Here is a 13,531-nt window from a genome sequence, read left to right on the forward strand (position 1 = left end):
TTCAATGAGCAGGACGAACTACACAGAAGTAAAGTGAGGGTAGGTTTTTTATCTCAACATTTTTTAGTCATGGCAGGTGTCATCCTCCTCCTGCATGATGTGGGAACTCAGAGGCAGTCAGAGTCACTGATGACTACATCTGCAGGAAGCTCTTAACAGAAAGACTGCATGATGGCACAGGAGCTCTGCATGGATCCACTTTGGAGCATATGCAATGCTGAGAATCTTGTGGATAACACACTTTTTCAGTTGTCACACCACAGTTTAAGAGCCTCAGGAAAGATAGGGAATGGGTGACTCGCAGACAAAAAAGCAGCAGGAAAGTAGCTACAGTCATTTCCCTCTACAAAATATACAGTGAAGGCAGCAGTAATCAAAATCAAGGCACGGTGAGTGGCTCTGCTACACAGGAGGGCAGGAAAAGAAGTTGCAGAGCTATAGGGGGAGGGGATTCCATAGTACAGGGAATAGACAGGAGCTTCTGTTATTACAAACGGGACTTCCGGTTAGAATGTTGTCTTTAATGTCTTGCAGATGCAAGGATCAGGGATATTTCAGAGAGGCCACAGGGCATTTTAAAGAAGGGTGAGCAGCCATTTGTCGTGGTACACACTGTAATATAAACCAGTGGTATAGGAAAAATACAGAATGAGGTCCTCTGAACCAAACTTGGGGACAAACAGGATAAATAACAAAGTAGGACCTCAAAATTAATGACAGGGTTGCTACTCCTGGGTGAAGTAGGTAAATTTTTTTGTTTCATTTTTCTCAGCAGGGGTGCAGAAGTGAGTGTAATTGCTATTGCTAAGGAGAAGGTGCCTGGGAAGCTTAAAGGTCTGAAGGTAGGTAAATCACCTGGACCAGATGGACTGTACCCCAGGGTTCTGAAAGAGGTAGCTGAAGAGATTGTAGAGGCACTAGTAATGATCTTTCAAGGACCACTAGAGTCTGGAATGGTTCAAAGGACAGGCAAATGGCAAATGTCACTCCACTGTAGAAGAAGGGAAGGAGACAGAAGAAGGCATAAGAATTGGAATGTTATGGTGAGGTTGTATAAGGCATTGATGAGGCCGAATTTGGAGTATTGTGTACAATTTTGGTCACCGAATTACAGGAAGGATATTAATAAAGTTGAAAGAGTGCAGAGAAGGTTTACAAGGATGTTGCCGGGACTTGAGAAACTGAGTCACAGAGAAAGGTTAGGACTTTATTCCCTGGAGCGTAGAAGAATGAGGCGAGATTTGATAGAGGTATATAAAATTATGATGGGTACAGATAGAGTGAATGCAAGCAGGCTTTTTCCACTGAGGCTAGGGGAGAAAAAAAAAGGAGGACATGGGTTAAGAGTGAAGGGGGAAAAGTTTAGGGGGGGGGCTTCTTCACACAGAGAGTGGTGGGAGTGTGGAATGAGCTGCCTGATGAAGTACTAAATGCGGGATCACTTTTAACATTTAAGAAAAACTTGGACAGGTACATGGATGAGAGGTGTATGGAGGGATATGGGCCAGATGCAGGTCAGTGGGAATAGGCAGAAAAATGGTTTGGCCCAGCCAAGAAGGGCCAAAAGGCCTGTTTCTGTGCTGTAATGTTCTTTGGTTCTAAATGAAGTTACAGGCCAGTTAGCCTGACATCTGTGATTGGGACGATACTGGAGTGCATGTTAAGGATGAGGATTCAGGGTACTTGGAGACACGTGATTAAGTAGGCCAAAATCAGCATAGTTTTCTTAAGGGGAAATCTTGGAATTCTTTGAGGAAATAACAGGCAGGATAGGCAAAGACTCACTGGATGTTGTTTATTTGGATTTTCATAAGGCCTCTGACAAGGTGCTGCACATGAGGCTGCTCAACAAGACAAGAGCCTATGGTATTACAGGAAAGGTACTAGCATGGATAAAAGATTGGCTGATTGGCAGGAGGCAAGGAATGGGAATAAAGGGAGCATTTGCTGGTTGGTATGCTGCAGGGGTTGATGCTGAGACTGCTTCTTTTCACATTACATGTCACTAATTTGGATGAAGGAATTGATGGCTTTGTGGCCAAGCTTGCAGACAATACGAAGGTAGAAGGTTGGGGGAATGGGCAAAGACATGGCAGATGGAATCTAGTGTAGGGAAGTGCATGATCATGCACTTTGGCAGAAGGATAAAGGTGTAGATTATTTTCTAAATGGGAAGAAAATTAGTAAATATGAGGTGCAAAGACACTTGGGAGTCTTATGCAGGATTTCCTAAAGGTTAACTTGCAGATTTAGTGAGTGATAAGGAACTCAAATGCAAAGTTAGCATTCATCTTGAGAGGATGGAAATACAAAAGCAAGATGTAATGCAGAGGCTTTATAAGGCATTTGTGAGACCACACTTTGAGTACTGCAAGCAGTTTTGGGCCAGTTATCTAAGAAAAGGTATGCTGGTATTGGACATGGTTCACTAGAGGCTCACAAAAATGATGCCAGGAATGAAAGGATTAACATATTAAGAAAGTTTGATGGCTCTGGGCCTGTACTCGCTAGAGTTTAGAAGAATTGGGGGGGGGGGGGGGGGGGGAGGGTGGGAAGACAGCGACCTCATTGAAACCTGTTGAATATTGAAAGGCCTACATAGAGTGAAAGTAGGAAAGGAGAGAGGATGTTTCCAATAGTGGGGGAGCCTAGGACCAGAAGGCACAGTCTCAGAATTGAGGAACGTCCAATTAGAATGAAGTTCAGCAAAGTTTTCTTTAGCCTGAGGGTGGTGAATCTGTGGAATTCATTGCCACAGACAGCTGTGCAATCCAGCTCATTGGGTATATTTAAGTTGGAGGTTGATAGGTTATTGATTAATCGTGACGTCAAAGGTTCCGGGGAGAAGGCAGAAGAATGGGGTTGAGAAGGATAATAAATCAGACATGATGGAATAGCAGGGCAGACTTGATGGGCTGAATAGACTAATTCTGCTGCAAAATGTTATGGTCTTATGGATTTTTCACATTTGTACTTACTCGGGATGCAGATTAGGGTGGTTAAATTCCCAGGACCTGACAAGATGGTCCCCTCAGACCCTACACAAGGTATGTGCAAAAATTGCAGGGACCCTAGCAGAGATGCTTAAAACATCCTTAGCCACAGGTGATGTGCCAGAGGACTGGAGGATAGACCATAAGATATAGAGGCAGAATAAGGCCATTCAGCCCATCGAGCCTGCTCCACCATTCCATCATGGCTGAATCCAGATTCCACTCAACCCCATACACCTACCTTCTCACTATATCCTTTCATGCCCTGCCCAATCAGGAAGCTATCAATTTTTGCTTTAAATATACTCACAGCTGTCTGTGGTACAGTATTCCACAGATTTACTATTCTCTGGCTAAAAAACTTGCTCCTTACCTCTGTTCTAAAGGACTGCCGCTCAAATTTGAGGCTGTGCTCTCTAGTTCTAGACACCCCCACCACAGGAAACATCCTCTCCACATCCATCTTATCTAGTCCTTTCAACATTCGGTAGGGTTCAATAAGATCCCGCCTGCATTTCTTCTAAATTCTAGCTGCCAAATGCCAAATGTTATTCCCTTCATTCCCGTAATCATCCTCTCTCCAAAGACAACACATTCTTTCTGAAATATCTAGCCCCAAACTGTTGACAATACGCCATTCAGCCTAACTACTGTCTTATATAGCCCCCACATTATCTCCTTGCCAACATTGTAATTGCCTTCTTCACCACAGACTCATTGTAAATTTTGGGAGTCTTGCACAAGGATTCCTAAGTTCCTCTATTCCTCTGATGTTTGAACCTTTTCCCCATTTAGATAATAATCCACACTACTCCACCTTCAGATCATTTCCCCTCCTTTTCTGCCATCACAGGCACACAACACAATTTGCAACTGAAGCATATTTGAAATTCACAAGTTTATTTGAGCTTGCTCTACACATGTTCATAACAGTTTTTGGTATTGCTTAGTTAAGCTTAGAGTGACAGTGATGTGAACCATCTACTTAGGGACCTTTGAAAATGAGTGAGTTCTGAGTTGGCATCTGCCCTTACCTCTCTGGCAAATAAGTGGCCCAGTGCACAAGCAGAGGACCCCCAACAGAAGCTAAGAATATTCTCTGGAATAACGCCCACCCTGAGGGGAAAGAGGAGTATGAGACTTGGGCGGAGCAGACTTCTCAGTTGTTAGATGAGTGGAATTGCTCTGAAGACATAAAGCAACAAAGATTGGTCGAAAGTTTGAGTGGGCTGATGTGGTGAGAGCTGTGAAAACACACGAACCCTCAACTAATCTTGCTGATTATCTGGGCGCATTGGAGAGCATTTTTGGTATGACAGAAGCCCACTGGAGCTCATGGCAGGGTTTCAGAACATGTATCAAGAGAAGTGGGAGAAGCAATCTGCTTACATTTTTTGGCTAGAGAGGCAGCTAAACTGTTTGCCGTACAAAGGAGTCTTTCAGGCAGCTAAGGCGGATAAGTTAAGAATGGACCAGATAGCCAAGGGCGCCCAATCCCAGGACGATTGCTTCAGGTCTCTACCAGTCCCATAAGATGTGCCACACTCCCTCCTTTGTTGAGCTGATTAGAGAAGTACAGGAGGAGGAGAACGTATCAGAGATGCGGGAGGGCTCCATCAACAAAGGTACAGTCCTCGGTAGTAGCCCCTTGTGGTGAAGTGACCATGACTAGTCCAACCCTGGGGATGGTAAAGGAGATTGTGGCAGAGCTGAGAACTGAGATGTCCCGGGTGTTAACAGAGGGTGGGAATCCCCCTATATAATAGGACTGGTAGAGAGGGGGACCCCCTAGGAGGACGGACTACACAGAGGGCCGCAGGTAGCTGGTATCATCTGCTGTAACTGTGGAGAAGAGAGACACTTTAGGTTGGAGTGGGAGCGCCCAGGAACATAGGCAGGGAGAGGTGACAGGAAATTTAGAGGAGACCCAGTGAAGGAACAACCTGGTGTCTCTGGGGGAACACATTCCCAGCAATATATCAAGTAATCCCTCGAAAGCAAAAGACACTATTGCTGAAGGCTCAGTGGAACCATGCTCCAGTGTGTCACTACTGATACAGGGTATTTATATGCTAAAGCCATACTCGACACCAGGTCTCAGGTCATATTGTTGTACCACTCATTTTACAACCAGTAAATGAGGCATCTACCGTTGACACCATTCAGGGTATTGGGGTCTCAGTGCTGGTGATAATCCATACGACGGTTATTTGTCAGTGAAGCTGGAGTTCTCAGAGACCGGGGTGGGAGTGTCCGAGGTCCTTGATACATTAGCGCTGGTTTGTCCGGACCCCACTGAGAAGGGTGGCGTTTCAATTCTGGTGGGGACCAACACCACTCTTGTGAGGAGGCTCACAGGGGCCTGCAAGGAGAAGGCTGGCAAGAACTTCCTGGGAACATTGTCCATGTATCTGGTATTTCGAGCTGCTTTTGAGGATGTACATGGTTGTATTGGGTCCCATACCGAATTTAGACAAGGGACTGTGTGGTTCACCCAGTCGAAGCCAATGGTGGTATGACCCAGGGAAGGAACGAGAGTGACGAGGATCCCCAAATTTCCCCAGAGTGGCTGAGGCGAGGCCCTCCTAGTGGACGCTTCGGAAGACCACGGGGGGGGGGGGGGGGGGGGGGGAGGATTTCCTGCTGGGATACTGGTGAGGCCCGAGCTGCAGAAGCCCTCGGTTGTACAGGCAAGCAGGATAACAGTGACTATCAGGAACACTACGAAGAGGGAGGTCACCTTCAATCAGGGGATGCTCTTGGCGCATCTGTACCTGGTGGCGATAATGTCTAGTGTCCCTGTGAGTCAAGCCGGGGAGAAACTATTGGAAAAGGGAGGAAAGTTGACAGCGGAGTCATTCAACTTCAGGGACTTTCCGGTGCCTGTGTGTTGGAAGAGCAGGTTGGTAGAGATGTTGAAGCTGGAAGGGGCTTTTCCACTGATGAGTTTGATGTGGGTTGCTCCAACAGAACTCATCACACTATCTGGGTGACCAAGGACACCCCGTTTAGAGAAAGGTCGCACAGACTGGCCCCTGCAGACGTAGAAGATGTACGACAGTATTTGTGTAAGTTGAAGGAAGCTGGAATCATCACTCAGTCCCAAAGCCCCTATGCATCCCCAATAGTAGTGACCCAAAAGGAGAATGGGAAGGTATGAATGGATGTGGACTACAGGACTCTGAACAGGCACACCATCCCTGACCAGAATATGGTCCCGAGGATCGAAAACATGCTGGCCGGTCTGAGTGGTGCGAAGTGGTTCAGTGTGCTGGGTATGAGGAGTGGATATTACCAGATCCCCACAAGTGAGGCTGACAAAGAGAAGATGGTTTTTATATGTCCCCTGGGATTCTTCAAGTTCTAAAGGAAGCCCCATGGCATATCGGGAGCCCCCACGACCTTCCAGCGGGTCATGGAAAAGATGGTGGGGGATATGAACTTGCTTGAAGTATTGGATTATCTGGATGGCCTTATAGTGTTTGGATCCACCTTGGAGGAACATGAAGTGAGACTACTGAAGGTGCTCAGCCACCTGAAAGCTAAAGGGTTAAAACTTTCCTTGAACAAGTGCCAGTTCTGCAAAACCTCTGTTAACTACGTTGGGCACATAGTTTCCCGGGATGCAGTAGCTATAGATCCGGCTAAGATAGAGGTGGTGACCACTTGGCCAAGACCCCAGACTGTGAGCACTCTGGTCTCATTCATCGGGTACTGTGGTTACTATCGAAGGTTCATGAAGGGCTACGCGAAAGTGAGTCACCCATTGAATCAGCTTCTGTGTGGTTACCCTCCCTTGGGGAAGGAAGGGAGGGGGGGAATAAAAGGACAGGAGGGTGGAGGGTACCTTAGCTTGTCAGAGCCCTTTGGACCGAGGTGAGATGTAAAATGTGAAGGGGCTGTCCAGCCGTTGAAGGAGTTGCTATTCAAGGCGCCGGTGCTGGCTTTTGCGGACCCTAGATTGCTGTATATACTGCACACGGATGCTAGCTGAGAGGTCTTGGGGGAGCATCCTGTATCAAGATCAGAGAACCAGGTTGAGACCTGTTGTGTTTGTCAGCCAGAGTCTGTCACTCTCTGAGAAAAATTATCCCATGCACAAGTTGGAATTTCTGACGTTGAAATGGGCAGTGGTGGATAAGCTGAGTGACTACCACTACAGGGCCAAGCTTGAGGCAAGGAAAGACAACAACCCCCTAACTTATATCCTGACCTCGGCAAAACTGGATGCCATAGCCCATCGGTGGTTGGCAGCATTACCTGCCTATGATTTCAGCCTGAAGTATCAGCCGGGAAGCCAGAACATTGATGCTGATGCTTTGCCGTGTCAGGTGCATGAGGGACTGGACAAGGAGTGGGAGAGCATTCCTGCCCTGGGGGTGAAGGACAAGTGCCAGTTTGGCAACACCATTAAAGCAGAACAAAAGGAGGGGCAGGATCGAGCAGTGGATCAACTGGGAGCTTCTAATGACGCCATCCCCCAAGTTTACTGTAACCTGAATGTTCTGAAGACAAATCAGCTGCCGGATTTGAGTTCTGAGGAAATGATACGGGCGTTGTTGCCATTTGGTCAACGATCGAAAAGGGAGACATGGCTCAGGCAGAGAAGACAAAAAACGTATTGTTGCCTCCACTACTGAGAGAATGACCTCAGTTGGAGAGTTGCAAACCCAGATCTTATACAAGGTCACGTCAACCCCGGACCAAACTCGGCATTGCCAACTGGTTCTGCCTAAGAAGTATCAGAGTCACTTCATGATGATTCTGGACATTTGGGGCAGGAAAAGACCCATGGATTGCTCAGAGACCAGTTTTACTGGTCCCGGATGAAGTCAGAGGTCGAAGAATACTGCAAGTCTTGCATTCAATGCATATGACGATAGACACTACCCATGCGAGCAGCTCCCTTGTCCCAGTTGCAGGTTGCGAAGCCCCTGGACCTGGTGTGTATGAATTTCCTGTCAATAGAGCTACATACTGGCAACACGACGAACGTCTTAGACATCACGGACCACTACACCAGATAATCACAGGTTTTTCCTACCGAACACCAGAGAGCATCTACAATGGCTAAAGTGTTATGGCAGAAGTATTTCATTTATTCTGGCTTTCCCATGTGGATACATAGTGGCCAGGGAGGGGATTTCGAGAGCAGACTCATCCATGAGTTATCGAGCATGCTTGAAGTCGAGAAGTTGAGAACCACGCCCTATCACCCGCAGGATGATCCCCAGCCCGAGAGGATTAATCTTGGCAGACATGCTCAGAACCCTAGAGATCAGCAAGAATAGCAGGTGGAGTCAACATATTGGACATCTGGCTCACAGTTACAACTGTACTCGAAATGAAGCTATTGGATACCCGTCATATATGGATTTTAATAACGCATTTGAAAGTCGGAAGGCATGGGATCCAGGGATGTTTGGCCAGGTGGATTCAGAATTGGCTTGCTTGCAGAAAGCAGAGGGTCGTGGTGGAGGGAGTGCATTCTGATTGGAAGGTTATGACTAGCGGTCCCCCACAAGGATTGGTTCTGGGAACACTACGTTTCGTGATTTTTATTAATGACCTGGATATGGGGGTAGAAGGGTGGGTTGGCAAGTTTGCAGATGACACAAAGGTTGGTGGTGTTGTGGATAGTGTAGAGGATTGTCTAAGATTGCAGAGAGACATTGATAGGATACAGAAGAGGGATGAAAAGTGGCAGATAGAGTTCAACCCGGAGAAGTGTGAGGTGGTACACTTTGGAAGGACAAACTCCAAGGCAGAGTACAAAGTAAATGGCAGGATACTTGGAAGTGTGGAGGAGTAGAGGGATCTGGGGGTACATGTCCACAGATCCCTGGAATTGCCTCAAAGGGTAGATAGGGTAGTTAAGAAAGCTTATGGAGTGCTAGTTTTCATAATTCAAGGGATAGAGTTTAAGAGTCACGGGTAATGGTGCAGCTCTATAAAACTCTGGTAGGCCACACTTGGAGTACTGTGTCCAGTTCTGTTCACCTCAATATAGGAAGGATGTGGAAGCATTGGAAAGGATATTGAGGAGATTTACCAGGATGCTGTCTGCTTTAGAGAGTATGCATTATGATCAGAGATTAAGGGAGCTAGGGCTTTTCTCTCTGGAGAGGAGGAGGATGAGAGGAGACATGATAGAGGTATACAAGATAGTAGGAGGAATAGACAGAATGGACAGCCAGTGTCTCTTCCCCAGGGCACCACTGCTCAGTACAGGAGCACATGGCTTTAAGGTAAGGGGTGGAAACTTCAAGGGGGATATTAGAGGAAGGTATTTTACTCAGAGAGTGATTGGTGTGTGGAATGCACTGCCTGAGTCAGTGGTGGAGGCAGATACACTAGTGAAATTTAAGAGATTACTAGACAGGTATACGGAGGAATTTAAGGTGGGGGGTTATATGGGAGGCAGGGTTTAAGGGTCGAACTGTGCTGTATTGTTCTATGTTGTATATATCTGATGATTTGACGTGAGGCGATGTTGCCCACTGACCTTTGTTTGGGACTCTCGAGGGTGATTTACCATCGAAGACTTATCTGGAATATGTGCCTGACATGAGAAGAGAACTGAAAAGGGCTTATGAATTAGTTGGAGTCACGGCTGCCAGGCAGAATCAAAAAAAATAAGAGGAAGTATGGTCAAAGGGTGAGGATCCCCCAATTCCTGCTGGGAGACCAGGTCCTCATAAGGAACTTGGGGCTACCTAGGAAACACAAATTGGCAGACACTAGGTGGCTAAGCCCTATGTGATGGAGAGTCAAATGCTAAACCTACCAGTTTTCCAGGTGAAACCAGAGGATGGGAATGGGCCTGTTAAGGTTCTCCATCGGAACCACCTGCTGCCTCTGGGACAAGAGGTGCAGGTAGACCAAGAGCCTACACCTACTAAGAGGACCCTACAGAAAAATGGGGTGCCCACAGCAAGGGAGGTTAGGCTGGCTCCCACCCGAGAGGGATACTGATTCAGAGGATGAGGGCCTGAATGTGTGGTAAATGCTGGTTTTTGCTAACTCCCCACTGATTAAGGAAGAGACTTCCAGCCCTTCTCCCACTGAGTCAGGTGAAGTGCAGGGGGGGTGGGGGGGGGGGGGGGGGATGCTATCTGTGGACAGCCTGGGTTGCAGTAGGACCCTGCAAGGGATGTAGCAGGGCTTGGCCACGGGACAGAGGGGTCAAAGTTCCAGGTGGGCAAGAGTGATAGATCAGGGAGGCCTCACCAGGTAGACCAGAAGTATTCCCAGTAGTGTGTGAACCTGAAGAATTAGGTGAAGGGGTATGGCAGTCTCTGAGAATTAGACCACCGGATAGGCTGGCTTATGTAGCACTGGGTGAACATAATGTGACCCCTACCGTTTTGGGGAACTATGTCACTGTCTTTTGCACCTGGATTGAACTTTGTGCTTTACAAGAAGGGTTGGCGAATTATCTCAATGAGGACATGACCAAATTTGGCGGGGGCGAGTATAACACTCTGTAACGTTTCACTACTAATGTAATAGCCTCTCTGTAATGTTTCACTGCTAAGGTAACAGTTTCTCTGGAGCAGCAATGTTTAGGTTATGACAAGAGTTAAAGGGGCCTTTGGAATGAGAGACATGTTATTCTTTCTTGTGGGTCTGGGAGCAGGAATTTTGTGATCTTTTGTTGACAAGAGATGAAGAGAGAAGATGTGAGTGGAGACAGTTGGTAGACCACTGGCTGGAGTGGACGAGGAGCAAGGGAAACAACTGGACGAAATTATGAGCTCCAACTTGTGCATTAGACTGTTTCGTTATAATGGGCCCCTTTTTCTTTTTACTTTCTTTATTAACGCTATAAAACTTTGTAAGATTTATAAAGTTCATTCATTTAATTGCATGTGGTGTACTGGCTGATATTTTGCAGTTCGGATTTGTAACCAGGCAACACATCATGCAGCATCCACACAAACGAGATTTCTCAATTTGGCTGGGCCAGAGGCCGTCTTCCCCTAAACAAACATGTGCTGGCTGAACCCAAGGATTACACAACTTATTTGACAAATACTTAAACCTACCCATTTAGAAATCAGAAATTTATTTCAAAGAACAGTATGTCTACTTATTATAATTCAAGAAATCTTTGTACCAAAGACTTAAACATCGAAAAATGTTGATATAAATCTTAAATATATATATCAATCTTATACACAATACACAATATGCTTAATAATTTGGCACATTATACCCTGTATAAATTCTAGTCCATAATTTTTTGTAACTACTGATAAAAGCTCTGTGATCATCATGCAATTTCATTGAAAATAAAAATCTAGCAAATATTTATATACTGAATAGCTAGTCAAAACAGAAAATATATCCTAAATTGAATGTATATTCAAATAATTCAAGACTACATTAACTGTACCTTGTGAAAAAGGACTCGATGATGCTGTTGTAACAGAAAGACAAGATGAATTCTTTCCTGGCTTCCTTCCTCTCTGGTTTGAGCCATACCCTGCAGATTTCTTCCCCTTGACTTCAAAGCCTTTAATTTCATCATCATTCCCACTTGAAGATTGGGTAGGTACTTCCTGGAAATTTGCATTTGTAAATCTGGCTGTAGTTTCTTCCAACCTTTTCAAGGAGCCTGATATAAAGCCACTGCTAGTGCTCGTATAAGTCTATAAAGTTTTGATTTAGAAAATAGAGAACAAAAATTTACTTTCAGCTAATAAAATATTTAATTCCAGCTTGATTCTCTGTAATACTGTATTTTAAAGTTATCATGTCAAATAAAATCAATTCATCCAAACCAGAAAACTTAGCAATTAGGACCTGGTAGGTACATATTAATTACCATAAGTGTTTACAGGAGTTTCAAAAAAGCTATATTGTTTCAGCATTGGTCATTCAGTCATCAAGGCTATAACTGTTTTGATTGCAAGAGTTAATTGCATTCCTCTGCTCTTTCCCTCAAGTCCTGCAACTTCTTTTCCTCTTCAAACATTATTCAATTCCTCTTCTGAAAGCTACAGTAATATCTATTTCAACTATCCATATATGTAGTATATTCCATATGATTACCATTCACTACATAATTAATTATTGCTCTGAACTTAAACCACCCACCAATGCAAGCAATACAATTTTATTTATTTCTACAGCCCAAGATTTTAACCATATCAAAACTATTCCTCAACCTTCTTTGCTCCATGGAAAACAATGTCTGCTTCTTTAATCAATTCATAAACCTTAAACTCTTCATTCCTGGGGCCTTGCCAGTGGATCTTTTCTGTATCCTTCACAAGTCTTTCATATCCTAACTGAACTTTAGTCCAAGAAATTGTTCATGATTCTATATTATTCTCATTAATTTTTACTTTAAAGTATATGACCCACAATCTCATATGATTTTTAAATATATTCTCAATCTAGCTTGCCACCTTCAAGAATTTGCCCACAATTTTCAAAACCATTTGATTTAGTATTTTGTTGGTTGCCTTGTTTCTCCAACCAAAATATATCACTTTGAACATCAGTGTATTGAAATTCATCTGCCTGGTTAAAACCTATTCCACTGACTTATAGTCATATTTCAGGAAGAGTGGTTAATTGTACCTATATTAACTGGGTCACTTGGCCACACAGTTGAGGCAATCTGTGTCCATGAGAACAACAATTGCTTGATAATTACAAAAATCTGATGGGGGTGGGGGAGTGGTGAGGTGGGTGACTAAAACGGCAAGCGAATCAGAATGAGAGCTAACAATCAAGAGCACAAACAGGCTTAATGTGAGGTTTAACCAGCTCTTTTCATCTTCTAAATATTTGTTTATTAAGACACAGGAAACCAATCAATCCAATATCCATGGCATCTCCAAACAGAGCAATTCTGTCACAGAATCATTCAAAATTTACAGCATAGAAAGGTGCATTTAGGAGACACTGCTTCCACTACTACTCTGATTCCCATCACTAGGCCAATTTTTGTTTCAGTTTACCAACATACCCAAGATCCTTGTGCCTTAACTGGAACTGCCTACCATACGGAACCTTGTCAAAAGACTTGTGAAGTCCTTTAATACAAAATCGCTCTGCTTTCATCAATTTTCAAGGTTACCTCCTTTAAAAAAATCTTCTTTTTCTTAAGACATAACCATCTACGCACAAAACTGTACATACCTTTCCTCCTCATGTCTTTCAAAGTGAACATAAGTTCTGCCTCTCAGTCTTCATCAGCCAATTCTCCAACACTAAAGCAAGGCTCACTGATTAGTTGTATCAGGCTTACCCATACTGAATTTTTTTGAACAGGCTAATGTTTTTCAACATTGGTTAACCTCCAGTCTCAGGTTAATGAAGGTACAAAACTCACTTAAGAACTCCATAGCTTCTCAATGCAAAGACAGCATAAAAGCAAAAGGTAGGGCATACAATCTATTGAAAATTAGTGTGAAGCTAAAGGATTAGGAAACTTTTTGAAAACCAACAGAAGGAAACTAAACAAACAGTAAGGAAAGAAAAGAAAAAATGGAGATAAACTAGCAAATAATATAAAAGAGACT

General features: G+C 44.4%; 1 protein-coding gene across 7 annotated transcripts in view; it reads right to left on the reverse strand.

Annotated features, from left to right (window-relative positions):
- mllt10 (MLLT10 histone lysine methyltransferase DOT1L cofactor) overlaps positions 1 to 13,531 on the reverse strand; it is a 288,461-nt gene that overhangs the window by 154,558 nt on the left and 120,372 nt on the right. For all 7 annotated transcript variants that reach the window (XR_009512619.1, XM_059972114.1, XM_059972111.1 and 4 more), the window contains one exon: positions 11,392 to 11,647. Coding sequence is in view for 6 of the 7 variants with exons in the window: in XM_059972114.1 (XP_059828097.1) it covers positions 11,392 to 11,647 (256 nt within the window). In the remaining variant the exon portion in view is untranslated. The remainder of the gene's footprint in view (positions 1 to 11,391; positions 11,648 to 13,531) is intronic.

This window comes from Hypanus sabinus, chromosome 6 (assembly GCF_030144855.1).
Source record: "Hypanus sabinus isolate sHypSab1 chromosome 6, sHypSab1.hap1, whole genome shotgun sequence".
Lineage (NCBI taxonomy): Eukaryota > Metazoa > Chordata > Chondrichthyes > Myliobatiformes > Dasyatidae > Hypanus > Hypanus sabinus.